At 41.7% G+C, this 22,844-nt stretch overlaps 1 protein-coding gene and 1 pseudogene across 1 annotated transcript; one reads left to right on the top strand and one right to left on the bottom strand.

The window, feature by feature from the left end:
- Positions 1–236: 236 nt before the first annotated feature.
- LOC133899170 (transcription factor MYBS3-like) lies at positions 237–3,062 on the bottom strand. Its single transcript, XM_062340132.1, has 3 exons — positions 2,729–3,062; positions 1,549–1,757; positions 237–1,029 (listed from the first exon to the last, which is right to left on the bottom strand). Exons 1-3 carry the CDS (start codon positions 2,997–2,999, stop codon positions 421–423), a joined length of 1,089 nt encoding a protein of 362 aa, XP_062196116.1. The 5' UTR covers positions 3,000–3,062; the 3' UTR covers positions 237–420.
- A 7,803-nt stretch (positions 3,063–10,865) lies between these two features.
- LOC133899790 (uncharacterized) lies at positions 10,866–19,022 on the top strand (annotated as a pseudogene).
- The last annotated feature ends 3,822 nt before the right edge of the window (positions 19,023–22,844 follow it).

Below are 22,844 nucleotides of genomic sequence, written 5' to 3'. Positions count from 1 at the left end.
CGCAATAGCTACTAACACTCATCATGTACGAGAAAACAAAGCATCAGAGTGTAATCCGAATACAGAGATCACAATATCATACAGCCCATGACAGACCATTAACCAAGCATTATAACTCACCAGAATTTTGTGCCTAAACTAAAGGAGAATATATGAAATATGAGAGTTCGTACGTTATGCACAAGATTCTGACGTCAATTTGGGCAGATTGAATGTAAGTATGGAACAAAAAGAACTGCGACACTATGACAAACAATATATTTACCCACAGATAATGACTTCCAAAACATGAAATCTAAAATGAGCATTAAAAATATTTTGCATTAACCACAACACCATTTTAGCAGCACAGGCTATTATGATTTGGCTATCTTCTAAGTATTACATACACATGAAGGCATGTTTAGGAGCTGAGTCACGTCACTTGACTGCTGGAATTAGTCCACCTGACGAGCCACCAGTAGGTCCTTTTCCATGGAAAGCAGATTGTCTCTCCGGTCTACCAATTGGCTTTGGAGGCAAGGGAGAAGCAGGCACTCCACCGTTTGCACTTGAGTCACCCTTCAGGCTCAGTTCAGACATACTGTAAAGGTCTTCGACATTTAACGGAGGCTTTGAGTGCACAGCAATGGGCTTGAAAACCTCATGTGGTGCTTGTGCCACACCTGGTGGCCCATAGAAAACAGGAACATAGCTGTAGCATGGTACTGGAACAAATGCAGGGTGGTAGTACGGAGGAGGCATCATCATTGGATAAATATAGGGGGGCATGGCTTCAGGCACCACCATCCCTGCTTCTCCAGCGCTTGAACTTGAGGCAACTGAGTCCTGTTCCATAAGCTGAGGTGCCACTACTGGAACTGGAGCTTGAACTGGCGGTGGGACTGAAGCAGGCGTTTCCACAGGCACAGGAGGAGACACAGCAGCAGGAGAGACCGCAGGTGCAGGAGGGGCCACAGCAGGCTGTAGATCCTCCAAATGTTGTTCCACTTCTTGTGAGGACGAACGCGAGAGCGACTGATCAGCAGGCTGATAAAAAATCCATGAAAACAGGCATAAGAAAGCGGTACACAGGAGGGTCAAGGAATAAATAATTAAAGAAAAGAAGTTGACAAGTCTTACCAACAATATAAAAAACTTTATGTGCTATACCCACACTAATACTTAAGAAAGCAACAATTAAAGAGGAAAACAACAGCATGACTCAGTTAAGGGTAACAATGCAAGAAGAACATTAGAACCTATGCCAGCACGGTTGCATAAGCGCAAGCAGCTGCACAGAACTTACTAAGACAACCTGTACAAAAAGGAAAAGAACAAGCCTGATTCATAGTCAAGACTCAAGAGTAAGCATGCGAAACATTAGAACCTGCAAGCATGTTTACACAAGTGTAAACAGATGCACATGACTTACTAGTGCAACAGATACAACAAGGAAAAGTGTAATCATGCTTACGCAAGTGCCAGAAAGCAGCTGTGCTTGATTGCAAGACAACCAATGAAAACAACAAACATCAGGGGCAGAGAGAGGCAGAGAGAGATGCTCACGTCATCTATCACCATGTCAAAGAGGCTTGATCTTCTCTTTCTCCTATGCACATTTATTTGGCGATTGAAATACTTTTGTGCATGGCTAGCAACTTGAGTAGGTGTCCTTGAAATAACATAATTACGTGATATACCACGCCAATCACCTTTCCCTAACTTATTCAACCCAAGTAGAAACTTTTTGTGCTCCTCTTCAGTCCATGCCTCACCTGTCACCAAATCAAAAAATGACATTGTAGTTCATGCAAATTGGAAATCCAAATAATCATATCAAACATAGAGCAGAGTGGCAATGACAACAAGTTCATCATGATGTACCAGTATTGTGGTTGTACACGGAAGGATGCAAAATAGATGATAGTACCATAGCATCCATATTCCATAAGTATGAAAAGGCACTTAATAGTATTCAGAAAAATACAAGGGGTATCATCACACATGACGTGAATGTGCAAATAATTAAATAATTAATTTTTGTTCAGACAAGTGACCAATGTCAAATGACAAAACTTGAATGGCAACAGCAAGTTACTGTTCCAAAATGTAGAATCGGGTACCCATTAATCAATTCCAATATGCAATATGTACAGATATGCGAAACCATGAGTACATATTGAGAGAGAGAATAAATTTGAAAACAGACCAAAAAGACTACAACAAAGATTGTGGACACGAAGCATAAAAATCACGTCTTCACAACAAAATTCCATGTTTTGACATTACCAGTCACCAAAAACCAGAAAGAACCAATGTTTCACCAACCAACCAGAGCACCAACTAAACCTTAACCTCTCCATTCTTCCTTCACAACCCTGTGAAGATATCTGAACACTTCCAATTCAGAAACAGCACAACACCGCCAAACCTCCCAAATCTTCCACCAACCGAATAAAAATCACTATCTAAACCTAAACCTCCCAGTTCTTCCAGCAGGCAACCGAATCAAATCACCAACTAAACCTCCAATCTCAATCAAACGTCAACATACAATTCTTATCGCCTTCAAACTAAATCTCATCACAACGATCACGCCGATGAACCAAAACGCATCTTCCTTCACAGTACAATGCCTACCTCAACAAACAATCACGAATTCACACAAAAATTCAATCTTCCCGCAGACTATTCCAAAGAAGGAAAAACAGAGAGATCACGATTCACGGAAACCCCTCCCGCTCACCTCGCTTCTTGGGCGGCCGCTCGTGTTCCCCGTCGGAGCCGTACCCCTCCTCCCTCCCGCCGCCGGCCGCCTCCGCCGCGAGGTGCGCGATGTTGCCCATGCTGGCACTCTTCCGGATGGGCTTGTCGCCGATGCGCACGCCGAAGAGCTTCACGGGCCTCGCCGTGCACGTGCGCGCGTTGTGCCCGTGGTGCCCGCACTGCGAGCACCGCCGCGGCCCGTCCCCGCCCCCACCGGCCGCCGACGGCGGCGGCACGCCGTCACGCGTCATGGTGGCTAGGGTTAGTGGAATCTTTTCCTCACTTTTTTTCTTTATCTTATTATCTCCCTGAATTTCTTTATTCCTTGGGCTGGCGTTGCGCGGTATTTATTTGGGGAGGAAAAGTGGAGAGGGATAAGGCGAGAGATGAGCTGGAATTTCCGTGGGGATTTTCTTGTTTGAAACAAATTCCTTATTCGTGATGGACAAAATATTGGCGTTTAGATTTGGCTGGGATTTTATTTTCAAGATTGATTAGCCAGGAGATTACAATTTTTATTTCGCTCCGATTATGTTGATCTGTTCCTGAAGCATTAGTATAATCGTGATATAGATGGTATTAGTGTCTGTTTAGTTGGACATATGTTTTTTCAAAAGCTGTTTTTAAAAATTGCTATTGAAAAACTTTTTATAGAAAAACTATATTTGAATTGGCTTTTGGTGCAAGTGAAATATATAATGTATATAATTTTTCTCAGAAGCTACAAAAATCTCTTTCTGACTACTTTCAAGCTTCTTGTAACAATAACAGTTTTTACTTCTCCGAAGTCATTTTCATGAATGAACTGTTTGGTTCAGTTTTTTGCTTCTGAGTAACAAAGCTAATAAAAATTGAACCAAACAGGACCTTAGCTGAGAACTCTGGGGGAAAAAATATTCCACCTTATTAGTGAAATATCTACATTGCAAGAATTTTTCTTTTCTTTTTTTTACATTAGTAGATAAGTAGTATAAAGTTGGGCGTAGCCTCTAGTACAGTATTTTTCAATGGACATAAAATATATCCAAGTTTCACAGGGTGCGGTTGCTGATAATTGTGGTGGATAGAATCACCACCGCACAATATGAGTCGATATGAGAATCAAGACGTCGCCACCTGTAATAAGTAGTAATCTTTTAGCAGATTCCAAATGGACCTGGTCTGGATTTCGACTAAACAATCTTTCTTTGCAATTGCCGAATAAGACGCACGAGGGCAGCTTCAATGACAGCTTAGATCTAACTATCAGAATATATTTCTTAAAATTTATACGGATTTTATTATTCACCGTTCTTCGAACCTTATATAAGAGAGAAGTACTAAAATAAATATGTTGCATACTGCTAGAACTGTCCTCATTAGAGCGGGGATGAGCCCCTTACGTGAATCACGAGGCAGAAAACGGTCCCTGGCGTGAATCGCGAGGCAGTGTGTCCACATGTTGCACACGCCACGTAGGCTGCCGATGTGAAGTCGCTTTGCCACATCGCCGCTGTCACATTCAGACAGCGTTAGGGCCCTGCCCTACACGACTAGCAGACAGATTTTGTTCTTACAGCAATCATAGACAGACAGAGTGGAAATGAAACACGTTTGGATCTCTTGGCTAGGTAGGCAAGGTCAAACTAGCTAGTACGGGCATAGCTGTGAGAAGCAAGGATTCATGTTTGTTTGCTTAAGAGATGTAAGAACATTCTTAATTATATTTTATTTTATTTTATTCTCTTTCTAATTTTTTTATTTTTTCTCATCTTCAAACACTTTATTTCAAATAAATTTGTGAAGGAAAACAAGAGAATTTTATCCTGAAAGGAATGATCTTGTGAATCCTTATATGATAGTAATCGTAAAGTGAAACTATTGGAACGCTGAAAGAAACAAAAATACCTTTATGAAGAGATTCTAGACCCTTACGAGAATCGATTAGAGATAGTCTAATATTTATTGTGCAACTGCTCGCTTGCTGTGTAAGGAGAGCCGATCGAGGATTCAGGCTAGATTGCCTTCAAAAGCCAATTTTTTTTTACTCTCACCAAATAGCTGACCTTGCTGAGCAAGGCTAGGATAGTTGTTTGAGATCCAAACGCACCCGATCGATATAGTTTAGCTGGGCAACCTTGCCCAATCCAGCTATAGCTCAGCTGGACAAGCTTGCACAATCCAGCTACGCCCGGCTTGCTACTGCAACACGTTTGGATTCCACGTTAGCCTAGTTGTTTGGTTGTGATTAAAATTTACCGAGCTTTGCCGCTTGCTTTTCTAGCAATTTTTTTTGGGAAACGAGAGAGCTTTATTACTCAGAAATTAATAGGGTTACAGTCATTAGCAATTGCTGCTAAAATACAATCAAGCGACTAAAGTAACAGAATATTTGTACTCCGGTTAACCCGAATAAAGTTTGCTAATAAACCTGCGGTCTTGTTTTGTTTCCGGTCTATCTTCGTGAGTACTCTCGGTATCCTTGAGTCCTCTTCTTCAGTTTCTTGATGACAAAACCGACCTCCGCACGATCCAACTCTGAACTGTGCATCGCTTGTAACAACACCGCACAGTCAGATTGGAGAACTATCTGCTGATTGGTGTGTTGCAAGGCAAGTTTAATCCCTTCCAGCGCAGCCTGGGCTTCAGCCTCGAAGGCATCGTTGCAATGCGTAAAGAAACGCGAGGCTGACAGCAGCACTTCACCAACTGAATTTCTGATGATCACACCGTTTTCTAGCAAATTAATACTGCAATTTCTTTGGAAACAAGCTAGTACAAACGTGAGAATCAAATTCCGAATACTTGCATGAAAATCAAACACACACCAAGCAGTACTTGTCGGGCTCAAGTAATTCGTTGAAGAACAGCCAGAGCGATCGATTTCGGGCGCTTTTGCCTTTTGGCATGCTGAAACGTTTCAGTTTCTTGCGTGAATCATAGAATCAGTTCTAAACGGTATTACACGCGAGCGGTTCTCCTGAGAAACGGCTGAAACGTTTCACCGATTTTAGCCTACGCCTGAGAAACAGCCTGAGGCCAGTTCCACTGTAGAAACGGGCTAACGTTTAATCCTTTTCAAGTTCTACCAGTTAAAATGGGTCGCATTTGAATTGTTCTTCATCCATAAAAAGTTTTAATATTTTTTATGAACTACATCAATCTCTGTGAATTTTTCAAGAAAATAACTTAATTTTGATGTTTTTTTAAATCTGAATCCAGACATCTAGCCAAATATTTTTAACAAGTGATTCTGATTTACAATAGAAATTTTTTAAAAAAAAATCTGAATATGAAACATTTTTGAGAGAACGTGGATTCCTATCCAACACGCCCTTCGTCTGGCAACTCACAGCAGTCAGATCTAGGGGAGAGGACGAACGGGTCTTGTGGTTCTCAGCGGACTCTCGCGGCATGGTTGATCTCCAGTCTGGTCGATTTATGGAGTAATATCCAGTAAAGGATCGAAAGTGATGGAGCTCGTTGCGAGAGGAGTTTGTTTCACACGCATTTTTCCAGTGCGAGAGCAACTTCGCCATCCGAAGGCGAGCGCAATCGGCTCTACCTCGTAACCGAGCTTTTTCTGGCCTAGCCACGCCAGGTAGCCCTCGAAAAGCAAGATTTCTTTGACGGTTCCAAACGCACAGCCTAGTTCTGTAGTTCAGCCTAGCAATGCTAGAAATTTTCTTGTCGAGAATCCAAACGCACCCTGTGCCGTCTTCTAGACTTGTTTTTGCTGTAGTGCTATATCCAGCTAGTTTGGTGCAACAAGTCACGTGTGCCCAGCACTCACAATGCTTGCACGTAAACTCTGTTTTTTCTTTTTCTAACTAAGGAGGATAATATGTGTGTTGTTTATAATAAAGAAAGCAAATTTTATAGGACAAGATCTTATAAAAGATCTTTTTCTCTGTGATAACACGTGTCACCTCTCTTTTTTTTAGTCTAACCATTAAATCAGAGGATATGTGACTAATCAGAATCTCACGAAGGTTTTTATAGAGGAATCTTACAGAATTTGCTTCTAATAATAAAAGGAAGAAGACAATGACAACGGTGGGCTTAAAGCTCGGACGCACAAAACCCATAACTCGTCTCCTAACGCTGCTGCTGGGCTGGGCCCAGAACTTTACCGTGCATATATTCAGGCATAGTTGCCTCCCGGGCCAAGCTCTCATCTGGGCCCCCGGCCCGGATGTTGCTCTGACTCCGTCTGGCCCAGACCAGCCGAGGCACAGCACACGGTAACTGCAGGCCTGTAGCTTCCAGCCTTACACCATCAGACCACAAGAGCATCTCGATAATAAGGGCCTATTTGTTTTTCATTATAATCATAGGATCTAGCTTTAGAATAAAAAATAAGTAAGCGAATTTTGCTACCTATAATTCATAATCCAAGGTTAGATTGTGGTATGATTTATAATAAAAAAGTGTCTTTATGGATTGTGGAGGCTAAAAAAAATTGATTAAAATTACCCATATATACGATTAAAGTACCCCGGTTAGGCCATACTCCCCAACCCTCTCTATCCCCTACGCCCCGTTCGGTCACGCTCTCATCTTCCAGGCCTATTCTCCGCTTCCGAAAGCAAATTCTATAAGACTTTGTCTAAAAAAAAGTCTCGTGAGACCTCATCCATATCATCCATCCTGTAATCCAATAGTAGGGCCGAAGAGAAGAGAGAGAAAGTGGATACATATCATCACAAAAAGAGAGTCTTTCGTAGGATAGAGTCCTATAGAATTTGCTTCCTCGCTCCCCACCGACGTCCCCCTCGCCCCCAAGCCATTGTCCTCGGGACAACGGATAAGGCGACAACATCTTGTTTCTTCTCCCCATCGAGCGACAATGGCGCCATCACCGTGCTCCACGTCCTACCCCTACAACGCTATTCCGAGCGAGCCACGATCCAAGATGCAGGTCAATGCCCTCATTGCCGCCGTTGCTTCGGATCAGATCGGTGACTGCACGTCGTCACCACCATCGTTTCTGATCAAATCAGCCACCCGCATGTCATCCCTGTGAAGGTGAATTCCTCCACGCACCCACAGGCCGGCCCAGAGGCGGATCTACCACCCTGGCGCTTATGTTCGCGCTCCGGCGCCCGGTGGATGACAGGATAGGAGGGAGCGGGACCTGCTCGTGGCCTCGTGGTGCTCTGGTCAGGGCACCCCTTCATCGTTCATGGCTTCAACACCTACTGGCTCATGTACTTCGCCGCGGACCAGGCCACACGCCTGACAATCAACACTGCCATCGCCGAGGCCACCGCCGTGGGGCTCAACGATGGGGGCACCGCACGTTGCAAATCAAGCCCTTCTCCTACAACGAGGAGGTATTTCAGGTGAGCGCATGCCACTTGCGCTGTGCATGGCGCTTGTTTTTTTTTGCAAAAAATAACTATATGTATTCTCTTGTGGCCAAGTCCAATCTTCAAGGCAGGGAGAAACCGGATCTCCTCATGGTTGCCGCCGGTTGGATCTTGCTAGATCCGTCTCTTCTCCCTTATGCCTCCTCTCGCCTGTCAAGTCTACTCCGCCACCCACCACATCGAACGCGAACGTCGCATGACACCAGCGGAGAGATGCACCGCATGGTGGTCGTACACCCCAGCCGACGAGTAGTAGTTGTGACCTCGCCCTTCATCTCTACACAGGAGCCGCTGCCGAGTCCCCTGACCTCGCCACAGCCGCCACCACCAAAGTCCGCACGGGCTCTGACCCCATCAACCTCCCCACTGGTCCCCACAAGCATGCAAACGAGGAGCTCACCAACACGTGCAGCTTCAGGGCTGCGCAATGGGCGGCGCCGGTGACGGTCCACACGGCTCCGACGAGACGTGCCGGGGTGGATCTAACCCTGAGGATTTAGGGTTGTCGCGTGCCGATGAGGTAGACAATCGCGATTGAGAAGGAGATGGAGGAGTTCTCGCCACGACCACCTACGCTATGTCAACGAGGCGGCTGCGGCGATCTACTCCGATGGCAGCACATGAAAATAGAGGTGGTGGTGGCTTCTACTAGGAGTGTGGCAGCTTAGGGTTTGGCAAACCCTAACCACCCACTCCCCTCTTATATGTGTGGGGAGGGGCCCTGCTTGGGCTGAATGGGCCAAAAGGCTGTCTGGGCCTTAGCTCAGGTTGGTTTAACCCAACTGGCCAAATAAAAAAAGAAAAAGTAAAGAAAATGCATTGCAATTTAATAGAAAAACCCTTACACTTCATGTAAATTTTAATAAATGTCCTTCCACCTTATTTATGTATTGTATTTTTAGAGGGTATAATAAGGACGTACTCTACACTCACACCACACGTACATATGTGTACACATCCAAACACATGCTAAGATAGGATTAGGAGACCTAAGGCCTCTAGTGCGCGGGAACATATAGTACCACTGAATATACGCGCGTGCGTACCCTGTCCTAACTCGGACTCACTTGGGCGCTCTATGGGAAAACCCTGTGAGACGCGCACGTATGTATGTGTGTGCGGTGTGACTAGCATATGGGCACATGACCCTACGGTAACTTTGGAAGCTATTGTATTTATACACCTCCTTTTACTAGCAAATGAAAGTAGCTTCTTGTGGCAACGGAAAAGCTTTTGACTTATAGATAGCTTGTCTCACCCATGTGAAAATCCTTTTGCTACGAACTACAGTCTACAAAACGTGTGCCACTGCGTAATATAAATCACAAGTACTTATCTATACGTATGTTCTTCAAATCATCCGGATGAACTAATGACCCGCATATGGATATTTCAAAGTTGCCTCACACTTTTGGCGTATTAGCTCCACATGGTTTTACATGGTTACCTACTCCCATGCTATCCTGCTTTCAAATTGATCTCAAAATGCTATCCTGCTTTCAAATTGATCTCAGAAAACTATCTAACTAATGGTGAACCTGAAAATAGTAATGTAATGTTCATGTCTAAAGAGAGTACATCCCTATTACTTTGTTTGTAATTACTACTATAGAAAGAGTCATATTTACCGTCCTATTACTGTTGGATCACCAAAATCAGCAATAATAATCGTATCACTGTCAGTTCGTATAAAAAAATCGGTATCACTACATGTTCTAGAAAACAAACCTAGTGATAAATTCAACAAACCTAGTGATAAGAACTTATCACCGTTAGCTCAACATCTAACATACATGCATATATGAATACGTGGACTTGTATCCATAATCATCCATAAATGAACCAGACACGTACTTATGTACATGTACTCATGTAGGCACTAAAAACATGTATTCATACATGCATGCATGTTAGATGTATATAAGAATGCATACTCCTTGTCTCTGAAATATATCAACTTCATAGTACAAAGCACCAGGAACATATGTATATATTGGTGCTATCGTATTTAAAGTTGCATCCAGCTGTTGTTATGTCTCTGTACTATCTATCATGACATATTTATACAATTTCATTTTATGCTTATGAAAAAAATTATCTTATGTTGATGACGGGTCATATGACTGACCCGCTAATTTTCTAGTTGAGAATCGAGATGAAGGGTGGCGCGCGAGCTCGGTGGACCGCGGCCGGGGGTGAGCACGGCAGGGTGCGGCGGCGGTGGCATGAGCGCGAGCTCGGCGGACCGCGACGGCGCATGCGCAGCTGGGCGCGCCCACGGCGGCACGAGCACGGCTTGTCGGGCGCGGCGCTAGCGCGGCAGGACGCGGCCACGACGACGCGAGTGTGGCAACCGCGACGGCACCCATCAAAGTTAGTTCCGATTACGAAGGTGATTCACTGTTTTTTATGTTGTTCATAGGTGTTATTACTAATTTAAACTTTAAACCTTTACATTTCTTTCCTACATCTTTACATTTAATTAGTTCTGATTCCAGATGGCTACAATTTTCTTTTTACAATCTGCCTAGATGACTATAGACTTCATATGTTCATAGACTGAAATGAGCATGGCAATTGGCAAAGTTTTCATTACTCACCTATCAAGATGACTGCAATTGCGAATATAACTTTTTTTTAAATGTTGTGCAGATATTAATGCAGTATTCTGAAAATCGGATACTAATTTTTCTTAAAGTTTTGGATCTTATCATTATTTAATATTTCTAGTTATCGAATAAATTTTTTAAACTATGTACACGTAATTTGAAAATACTGCGTCCGCCACTCCCATCAGTGGCGCCGGTGCGCGAGGAGTCCCTCTCCGGCGGCGTCGACGTTTGGAGCGACGCCGTATCCTCCCACGCCCCCCCCCCCCCCCCCGACCACCTCCTCGTCATGGTCCACGGCATCCTCGGCAGGTGCGTACCGTCTCCCGTCCCCTCCCCTGCCGCCTCCGATTAACTGTTGCCTCTCCGGGGAGTAGGGCTGTTAGGATTAGGAATCTGTTGTTGATGGAGCCGGGTCGCTTGCAGTTGTGACCGATTGGTATGCAATGGGGTGGACTGCCGGTCGAGGGGTTTCGTTCGCCGTCGCGTATCGGCTCCGCGCCGCGCGTTGCACCCCCCCCCCCCCGACCGGTTGCTGTCGCCATGGCAAGTATCGCAAAATGGGGAATTTGTTTGCTCCTGCTGTCGGCTTGGCGAGTGTTGCAAAATGGGGAGCTTTTATGGGGATTCGATGCCTGCTAGAGCTGGATTCTGGGGAACGTGCAATCAGGTCGCGCGGTTGACGACTATGCCTGTGCATTGCGTTGTTCGGTGTGCTTGGGGTGAAATCAGATGATACAGTTCTGGGGAATTTGTTCTAGGGGCTGACGCGGCCACCACGGTGCCGGTACATTGTTGGATGGATCATGTTGCGATTTTGGCCTGTGCTAGTGTCCAGGAAATTGATCTGGTGGCTCGTGCTAGTGTTTAGTCCTGCGGACGACCATCTTGGTTGCTTTATTGGAGAATTTTCTTTGAAAACACATCATTTTTGTGTACACTTGGCATTTAGTGAAGGTTCTGCAAATAGGACCAAATGTTTGGAATCCTTCAGGATTCAAGTTGGTATGATAGCTAAAATCCACATGGATAAATGTCGAATGACTTACTGTGCTAAACTGATAACGTTAACTATGCCAAACCTAAATTTTCCCTCAGTGGTATAGTTTCGCACAAAGATTCTGCAAGAAGGCAGAAACTAGAGGATCATTGTTCATTTGTTTGGCATTTGGAATAGACAAGCAATGCCAATTAGGAGTTGCCATATGCAAGATTGATTGCATGCTATTTTGGTGATGTAATCTTATTGTTTGCTGTAGTTTATAACTGACTTTTCATTTGTCAGCAACACATATGTTCGTCACGTTTGCTGGCCTAACATTTCTCAACTGATGACATTTTTCAGCTATTTTTGTCTTGTGATTCAATTTTTCTCCTTCTCTTTGAACAGTACTGGTGACTGGCAATACGCAGCTAACGAATTTGTAAAGCAACTCGCTGACTATGTAATTGTGCTCTGTAAGTTATGTCACTTTGTACTATTCATTACCAAGTTCAGTTTGTATTACATTTTTTTTGTTACTAGTTCTTATTTCTGTGAATAATCTTTGTATATTTTTATGTGGAAACAGATTTTACCACGGAAATAGAAAACACAAATGTAAATTGTTGTTGTGTGCGGATGAACAAATTGTTTCTAGCTTTGCTACTTACATATTGCGGACTTGGCTTTCAAGTAACAAAGACAGTGAATTAAAATATGCTGTGAACCTTTGGGCACTACTGTTGTTTCTCATGTTAATGTAATCTTCTGACTAATGAGAAGGATTTTTCTTTCTTAATCTGTCACACTATCACAATGGTACGTTGTAGTTCTTTTATCTTTGTTCCAATCTTAACCGTGGGCAATAATCTTAGAAGTAGCACCCAGAATGGTTTAACATAATGTTAGTTTGTCAGCTCTGCATGCAGCTTCGTTGGCAACTGGCTGCAGTCCTGGTTTGGAACCTTTTTTAAAAAACAAATCCATTTATTCGGAAAAGGGTGTATGTTTGGAAAGGGTAGTTGACCAGTTTTCGTTTTTGTTGACCGGTATTCAATTTTACTTCTGTGAGCTTATATTTATGAATGTTTTGACAAATTATACAGAATAACTGAAAATCTTGAGAACCATGTTTGTGATGGGAGAACCCGAAACTGAAAGAACCAGATAGTACTAACCACTATTATGTTCTACATGCTCTCTCTCTACTCATTGACGATCAAAGCTTTGAAGAGTTCAGCTACAAACTCTCAGTATTGCGATGTAATTACCATAAAGTAATGCAAATTGGCCCCTTCCTGAATCTCTGATTTGAAGGAGACTGTAAGATTGGTTAGTCTACTTATCAAGCTTGTGTTATCCAGGCTTATCTGTTCCAATTTTACAGGTAGGAAAAAAACATGTCAATGTTGACTCTAGATGGAGTTGACATTATGGGGGAACGCTTAGCAGACCAATATCTCATTCATCTATAATACCATGTTAGGAATAGCAACTTGTATTCTCTGAAGACCCTAGGTCAGTATATATACATGTACATGTGAAAATATGCAAAGAACCCCTTACGTGACGGGGATATTACACAGAGGGCTATATATATATACGGTGAGGCTATTCTGCACCTATGCGGAGTTGCTATTCGCACTGCGCACATCCCCCAGTTACAACCCGAAACACTGTGAGTTACAACTTGTTAGGTAGACCAGTTACAACATTACGTCCAGAAATGCATAATTGCAACACGAGAATCTAACACTGTGAGTTACAACTTGTTATTCGCACTGCGCACATCCCTCAGTTACAATCCGAAATACTATGAGTTACAACTTATCAGGTAGTCCAGTTACAACTTCACGTCCAGAAATACATAATTGCAACACGAGAAGCTAACACTGTGAGTTATAACTTGTTATTTGCATTGTGCACATCCTCCGGTTACACTTAGTAGACCAGTTACAACTTCACGTCCATAAATGCATAATTGCCACACGGGAAGCTAACACTGTGAGTTATAACTTGTTATTCGCACTACGCACATCCTCCAGTTACAACCCGAAACACTGTGAGTTACAACTTGTGCGGTGTGCGCAGACATGAACTACAGTAAGTATACCTACAGAATATATATATATATATATATATATATATATATATATATAACATTACAGAGCTAATATTTCGAGCTAGCTGTTGTGCCATAGTGATTTTTATTAAATTTTATTTTGTTTCAAACCATTCTTTCTAGCACAATCCCTATTTCCTAAACCCAAATGTACATATAAGTAGTTTTAGATTCTCACTTGCATTCTCCTCTTAATCAGGTGCTTGATGTAAATAGTCAAAAGACAGAACTCACCAAAATTTCCTTTCTCACACACTCCATTGGAGGATTAGCAGCAAGATATGCAATTGCAAAACTTTACAGACATCCAAGTGGAGCGTTTGATGCAAAAGCTAAAGGGACCATCTGCGGGTTGGAAGAGATGAACTTTAATATTGTAGCAACACATCACCTTGGTTCACGAGGGAACAAGCAGGTTCAGTTCTTGACTGCCTTTCTTCAGGGAGCTATATGCCTCTTTTTTTTTATGGAACTCTAATATCTTTGTTTACCATGAAGATGGTACACGACAATTGATATTGTTTCCATTGTTTGAAACTACTAAAGATCCATTTCTTCATGTCCTCTATAATTCCAGTTTTCTGCAATGAAAAATTTGATATTTCTTTCATGCTTCATACATCTATAGTCTGACTTGAAGATAGTATATATGTTTTTTTAAAAGGGAAACAGTAGGGGAAGCCCCTATGGTACAGATATATTATATAAGAAAAAGGGAGAAAACAAGGATCTGTAAAGGAGAACTAAGGGACTATTTGTTTCTGCCTGCTTTTGGCTTCTGCTTTCGTCAGATGCTTAGAAGTCAGAAGCCCAAACAAACGAGTTTGCTGAAAAGAGGCTTCTGGAGAAGCCAGAAACCTGCTTATGAGAAAATGAACTAAACCTGAAAAGCTAGCTGAAAGTAGCTTTTCTGAGAAATAGTGTGCTGAGAAGCCAAAAAAATATTGTAAAAGCCAACAACTAAAATTCAAAAAACAGCTTTTCAGTAAAGCCAAAAGCATAAGCTCAAACAAACAAAGAAGCAAGAGGAGAAAGGGGGAAAGGGGGAGCTATACAAGCAAAGATAGTATATATGTTGAAATGGTAAATGTAACAGTCTTGTTTTCACTGTCTTCAGAGCATTTGATGCATAAAAAAGGTCCTAGGTCCCATAAGGACGGATAAATTCCTCCGAACCTTTTGATGAAGAGAAAACAAACTAACACAACTGTTGCTAGGCTTCTTGGCTCTTGTCCCTCCAACTGCTAAAAAGATTTCAAAACATCCTTTCCTTTTTACCTAATTTTCTTGGAGTAATCTTACCGACTTGTGTACCTAGAGATTTTATCAGAATTTTACTCCATAAACAAACCTTCTTTAAGCCCCGTTTAGCAGGCTCTAACTACCAGCTACCAGCTCCAAGTCAGATATGGACTCTAGAGTTTGTAGGTTAAAATCAAACTATTTAGATCTTTTATTTTAGTCTAAAATAGAAACAAAATGGCTCTTCTAAACACTCTCGATGTACCCCCAACTCCAGCTCCATGAATTCATGGAGCTAGGAATACCTGGTCTTGGAGTTGGAACTGTGCCAAACAGGCCCAGCTTATATGCCATATTCCACAAGCCATTGGCACAAATCATCTCCACTCTTTATTTGATGTGAACTTTCTTCACTATCACAAATTTAAGTTCCACTTCTATTTGCATCTGTTGCAATGGAAAAGGTTGCTTGCCATGTCGTCCATTGGATATATAGAAGAACTGGTAGACATCTCTTTCTAACTGACGATGATGAAGGGCAGCCACCACTGTTGCAGAGTATGGTTGAAGATCACGGCAATATCTACTTCATGTAAGGTTTATCCTGCTTTTTGTTTATTCCGTGTTGCATATTCCGTGATAATTATACTGATATTGCTTAATCTGCACCTTTTTTAGATCAGCTTTGTGAGCATCTAAGCGACGAGTGGCATATGCAAATGCTGACTGTGATCGTATCCTCATTATTTGAGATATTTACAGTTTTTTATGTGTTATTCATTTTGTTTGTTTTATTATTTTAGATTTTTGTCCCGGCACCTCTTTAATTCATGAAATTTGGATATTGTTGGCTGGAGAACATCATCTATTAGAAGAAACATAGATCTGCCTGAAGTATTTTCACTGACTTCTGATTTTGTTGAGTCAACTATCTAGGAAATACTATCGGTTTTTTTTATAGCAGCATTGTCATATATAAAGGTTCCTTTCATTTCTTCATGATCTGCAGTTAGAGGTATCCTTTTCTGAGTACCCCCACATTGTACATGAGGAGCACTCAGAAGAAATTGACGATGAAAAGTGCCAAGATTCCATGACAGACTGTAATTTGGACATTCTGGAAGGTCAGTTTATAGAGTTGCATGCTGAATACCATTTTTCTGTCTGTGCTTCTAAGAAACTATATTGTTTTATCCTTTTCTCCATTTTCTTTGCCTGTTTCATGTAAATGATGCCTCAGTGCTATGTGCAAGAGGTGATCTTGTTTGCTTACTCTTTCCAGAAAATGGTTTGTCATGTTATATTCGGGTAAATCAATCAACTTCGGAAATCAACTTACCAGTTTAGCCTTTAAATCAATGAGGCAGCGATCTATCGTGTTACTATTTTTGTATTATGTGTCATTATGGTCTTGCCACCAGGCATGTATTAGTATTTTGGATGGGACAATGACATGGCAGCCAAAACTGTCGTCATGGTTTTGCTAGTTCATCCCCCTACCATGTGAATGAGCGAGGCCTGCGCATCGTATGAATTTGGATATTTAACATGGTGACTTGCATACTGCATAGCAAAATTCCTTAATTTGTGAGCATCTGCACATTTGACGACAGGGTTAGGCTATTGTTAAAAATTCCAGACTCCCCTTTAAGTGTTGTGCTATGAGATATACAAAAACAACTATTAACCTTAGCAACACCAGCAAGCATCATAGTACACCGTTCATGTATGCTATGCAAATTCTTAGGGCAGTAATAGTTGAAGTTCCAGACTGAAGCATCACCTAACATGATTTGACTACTAGGTGTTCTAACATGATTCAATAACTAGGGATTTAGTCTACTTGTTGTATGTGTGGAAGAATTTGCATAGCATACATGAACGGTGTACTATGATGCTTGCTGGTGTTGCTAAGGTGTAATAGTTGTTTTTGTATATCTCATAGCACAACACTTAAAGGGAAGTCTGAAATCAGTTCGTTATGGAATCTATCCTTCTTACATGTTCTTAGTTGACTTATGCGATGCAATCCACATACACCTGGAATGCTTTTTGGTATTTCCAGAGAGATATCCAGACATTACATATTAGAAGTAAGCGGTATCTCGGTATTTGAATACCTATAATCTGGATGGACTCCACCCATCCTTTTCTTGGTCTGTGTACAGGGAATTCTATGATCATGGTTCTGGAGTCCGGGCACCATTTCTATGTTTTTATGTATGTTCACCACAAGTACAATGCATAAAAAAAAATAGTGTTTTGTCCCTCTCCAACAATTTGTTGAACTTTGGGGTTGTATTTCCATAAAGTTCACAAAATTATTTGTCCCTGTTAGTTCACAAAATTATTTGTCCCTGTCTAACAGTAGTGCTTGATAGAATATATGTATTCTGTACTGTATTTCTTCATTTGATACTTACACTAATGCATGAGGTCCGTTTGCATTGTTTCCTGATGCTTTTCTTTGGTATTAGCTCTGTGGGCATTTGCCACCATTTTCCTATAAATTAGCAAGTATTTTGATGAAGTGGTTAATGCATATTTATTCACATTGCTTGTATTTGTAAAGTCCTCTGTGAACCATAAGAAGACAAAGCAATGACTTCATATAAGTCCATTTATTCATAGTAGGTAACAAGGTTTCATCATAGCGTAGGTAGAGCAATTCGCGTTTTCTCACTACGTCATGATTTTTATTTGATATCACGAGTTGTTGACTTCTGAATGTAAAAGTTAGGACCCTTAACGTTAGTCATAACTAATAGCAAGTCAGTCTGTTGATTTCAAAATTAGTAGGTTCATGAATCAAAATTCAACAGTCAACTGACGACTGCAATCTCGGTGGTGGATTGTAAAGGCCATATTGTCCTATATTTCTCATCATGCTACTGCTTACCAAAATTATTGGCTAGATTATATAACATAAGTCCTGGTAAAAATACATATAGACAAAAGATCAGGGAGACATCGTTTTTTTGTTGTTGTGATAGATCTGATAGTGATATGTGACCATCTTGTGTTATTTAGTAGTTCATTGAAATATTTGTTATGTGCTTACATGTTTCTTGTAGTTGTAACCAGTAAGCTAGATGATGCTTCATTTCTGTGACAAGAAATAGTTACTAAACAAGAATATGGAATGGAGGTTAAAAATTTCATATAGAAGATGAAGTAGCCGAGCCGAGTATGCGCACTACAAGGCACGCTAGATGCGTCAAGTAGAATATATCGACTCCAGCCTCATGAGCATGGCTATATATTGTTCTTATGAAGCTTAGGAAGATTTGTGGAGTTGATATCTTAATGACTAATGCTGAAGTCCACTGTATTTGTTGCAAAAATTGGCATGATCATTTTCTGGAAATAGTTAGAAATGTTTTCCTTCTGAGTGTCATGATTCTGATTTTCTGATTGTGTCATCATGTAGAGAAAATGGTGACGGGACTTGGAAGAGTTTCATGGGAAAAGGTGGATGCTAGCTTCCACACTAGCATAACGAGCTTCGCAGCACATAGCATTATTCAGGTTTCTAATAACCTAATTTCTGTCACTGTCTTTGCGTTATGTGATGTTTACGACGCAGTAGTAACAATTCTTCAACTTTCGGCAGGTCAAATACACGTTTATGAACGAAGGCGCCGATGTCATACAACACATGATTGATCACTTCCTAGTCTGAGAACCTTCCAAATGCGTCTTCATGGCAACTATGGACCTGCAGAGTTCAGAGCCTGCTACTGTCATATGAATTACATTCAGATGATTTCTTTTTGTGGTGTCGTGTAACAATGTCTTGAAAGTTAAAATGTACATAAGAGGGGTGCCACGAAACCAAAATGTCCACTACTGTACATTACGACGGAGGAGAAAATAGTCCCTTCTCTGGGATGTTCTTCTTCCCGACTCTTTTCCTCTAAAGGAAAATAGCATGCTGAGCTTACACGGGAAGCTGAAAGTCTTGGTCAGAGATCACTAGTGCTTGCCTCGTCAATATCTGCTCCATCCTATTGCAATTTGCCAGCCATACTGTGTGATTCACAAAAGGGTTACGAAGTGTTCTCTTTTCACGATGCCCGTTGATCTCTTCTTCTCACCGTACGCGTCTGAAATGACGGCAAAGCGAAAAGGACACACTCAGAAGCATTGCCACCGACATGCCCGCACCGCTGGCCGGATGGGCAACGTGTTGTCGCCGCCGCCGAGATACGCATGTACACCAGCAGCATCTCCATGGACCACTAGACTACTCGACCAGAGGCGATGAAATCGAGCAGCTTTCGTGGAACAGGACGACGGATTGGCACGAACTCCTCTGCGGCTCTAGTCTCCTTCACATCGCGTCGGCACGGCGCAGCTTCTTGGTTCAATTCCCTGGACGGAACCGAGCACGAACGCAAGGAGCATGCATCTGTCCACGCCCGGGCCAGTCGCCTCCGAGACCGACCTTCCATCCTTCCATGTCCATGGGTCACGTCCGGTGTTCCTACGGAGCTCCTCCCCTGACTTGCGCTGGTCTCATGACACGAAACACAGAAAGAGTACACGCATAAGAAACTGCCCAACCGATCGATCGAGTGTTGGCTGGCTGGTTGGTTCAGCGTCGTTGACAAACGCCATGCCTGCCTGCCTGCCTGCCCTCGGCTGCCGACCACGGAGACGGCGACGGGGTTCGGCTGGTTAGATCGACGCGGCCGCACTCTGCATGCTGGTTGACGACGCTGCTGCACCGCGCGGGGTGTTTACGTGCGGCGGTGCAGTGGTCAAGTCAAGCTGAATAAACAAGGGTGAAATTCGTAGCAGCGGCTCTCTTTTTTTTTATAAAGAAAGTTTTTATTAACTCTTGTCATTAAGATATACTACCTCCGTTTTTAAATAACTGACACCTCCGTTTTCAAATAACTGACACCGGTACCATTGTAACTTTAACTTTAACCAAAAATAATTTTTAAAAGATTTAAGCAAGTAAAATGAAAATAGTATCGTTAGATTTGTCATCAAAAGTAGTTTAAGAATGTTGTATACTTAGAATGATTTACGTGTGTATTTATGAAAAATTGATGATCAAATATTGATACGTAAAGTCAACGTATTAGTTATTTGAAAGCGGAGGTAGTAATTATATAAGAGCTCGCTCCCTGTCTCTATCTAACTGAGACGCACACAGTCCATGTAGCAGCAGTCATGGTCTTCACCACTGACGATCGATAGCTACTGCACCAGGTGGGTGCACAGATCAAGGGCAAGCCCCACGCCAAGGGAGAGCTAGCGTACTCGAAGAAATGGTTCTCTGTTACCGCGATGTATTAGACTGGAAGACTCTTTGGATTTCAGAGTTTTTTGAATCGGTTCTCGCCTCTTCCCTCTGCTTGCTTATTGTCATATTTTGCGATTGGCTTTGAAAACTTGATATAAACTTGGCTTTGACGCCTCGATGCATTGATTGTTGTCCAATTCTAGCTGGAACTGTGACTTTGAAACCTTGTTGTAAACTTTGATTCAGCGATATAAACAGTTTTGGATTTGTGTTAAATCTGCGTAGGATTTATTTACCAGAAAATAAAATTTACCGAAAATCACGGGTAAACATGACATATCGGTTTTATTAAAATCAATTCAAATAAATTCAAAATATTCAAAAAATGGACAAAAAATAAACAAATTTAAACTTTGATATAAAACAAAGAAATGAGGTAGGGACATAAGGTGTCAGTTAGCCTAGCTGTAATCAAAATGTGCGGTCTCAAGATCGAAACCCTAGAGAATTGCCTTTTCACCCGCTTCTGCTTATATGTGTAACCAGGGCATCGTCCAAGAATTGCGTCTAGTGAAAGCTGGCGAGAAGCGCACTGTTTGGGGACCAAAATCGTTTTTCCCCATGAGAAACAGGGTGAGAAGCTGTCATAAACGGGTCTTAGTCATTTTCTCAATCTACGGCTGCTGGTAATCTCACAAATGGAAGGCCAAGATCACTATATCTATGTATGTCACACAACCAATTAAACACATCCTCCACCTTTCTCTAACAATGCGAGCCAATCCATAATCCAAGCAACCAAGCACCCTCACATCCAAGCCTGACTCTACGAAAAAAAGCAAACCAAACAACACAGGCTGATGTTGTGGTTACGATGATGTGGGCAATCTAGAATTCGCGAAATAATCTAGTTCATGGAGAAAAGCAATACACGCCTGAACGAATGACTGAATGGATCGAGGAGATGACGACCAATCTTGATCTGACCCATGGAAATCATATTTATGTGACAAATTCGCAAAAATGGAGGCAGCCTGATGCATATTGGTTTAAGGTGAATACTGATGGATCTGTTCACATGAATGGCAGTCATTCGGGCTCGGGTGTTGTTATTCGAAATGGAAGAGGGATTTCATAGCAGCTCAATCAAAGAAATATTAGTATATCAATGATCCATTCACTATTGAAGTTCTGGCTTGTCGAGATGGAATACTTCTGGCAGCTAACATGCTCGTGATTTGTAGATCTTCTCGTTATCGCCAGTCAAATCGCGAGACGAATACGAGTACGGGTGTGGATCCGGATTGGTCAGGTCAGGCCGGCTCGGCGCCAGTGTTTCGAAGATTTGCTGGTACCGTTCCTTCTGACTTTTGGTGGCGTCAAGTAACTTGACTTGCACACCTCCCGCCCAGAGAGGGACCATTTTCTCAACTCTGCAGGCGATTCCTGGCCTCAATTTCTCCTTCAGCCTTTGCACTGTCTTAGCATTGGGAGGATGGAGAGACTTGTGGGCAAAGATTAAGATTTTAATTTCGTTTTACAATTTTTTCGTTTACCGACAGAAAGAGTTTTCGTGAATTTCTTTTCCTTTGCTCTACGGTTCCACATGTCAATGATAAAAAATTTTGGAATGAGATATTTCTTTCCCCTCTAAAACTCCCAAAATTCACAAAATTTCAGCAAGATTTTAATCCCAATATGGCTACCTTCAGTTGTGTAATGCAACCACTTAGGCCATGCTTGAATAACCAGGAGGGATTAGACCAAGTCTCTTTGATCATTGGATATGTACTGAGATTAGTTCAGTTTACCGCTAGAGTTTAAGAGGATTGGACCTAATGCTCATCATCCAAACAGGCTCTCATACCATCGTCCATTCGTCCCCACACGAGGAGGGTCTACACTATCTAAGGGTTGACTTTGGATTCTCATGTAGAGCCAATGAGTAAGCTAGTATCGATTTTTTTATACCCATTGCTGATCTTTCCTTATAATCCTTTTGTGCTAGTACATTCGTTTCTCTAATGTATATATCGGTTAATACAAGCAATTTTATTGCATCACAATGAAGGAAAAAAATTGGAACTTTTCTGCAGCTAATTACTATTGGTGCCACAAGGATAATTTTTTTTCACTTTGTAAGATACTCACTCTAGTCATAAATACATATCATTTTAAAAAAGATTCAGTTAAAATTTTAAAACAATAGTTTTTAGAATATTTAGTTTGAAAACCTTAAAATCATATGTGTAGATTTATCTTGAAAAATATTTTCATAATATCTCAAATTTAATGAATTTTTTAAAATATATAATAGTGGTCAAAGCTATACATTAGAGACCGTATTTTATTTAAAACGACGTAATAGAACCATTTTTCCTTTAAACAAGTAATCAATAAATCTTCATATGTACAAATCTTTTTCATGTACCATACCAGTTCCATGTTTGGTGAATACACAAACCAACAACAAAACATATTTTGTACTTGGTAAAAGTTGAGACCAAATACTAAAAAAAGTTAAAAAGGGCCA

This window comes from Phragmites australis, chromosome 18, assembly GCF_958298935.1.
Source record: "Phragmites australis chromosome 18, lpPhrAust1.1, whole genome shotgun sequence".
In the NCBI taxonomy this organism is placed as follows: domain Eukaryota; kingdom Viridiplantae; phylum Streptophyta; class Magnoliopsida; order Poales; family Poaceae; genus Phragmites; species Phragmites australis.
This window is presented reverse-complemented; position numbering and strand designations above follow the sequence as displayed.

Excerpts from the sequence above, each read along its gene's own strand:
- LOC133899170 (XM_062340132.1), bottom strand. The coding sequence starts at position 2,999 with ATGACGCGTGACGGCGTGCCGCCGCCGTCGGCGGCCGGTGGGGGCGGG. Across the intron at positions 1,758-2,728 it reads GCGGCCGCCCAAGAAGCGAG|GTGAGGCATGGACTGAAGAG; the intron begins GTGAGCGGGAGG and ends ATTTGGTGACAG. Across the intron at positions 1,030-1,548 it reads TTGACATGGTGATAGATGAC|CCTGCTGATCAGTCGCTCTC; the intron begins GTGAGCATCTCT and ends ATTTTTTATCAG.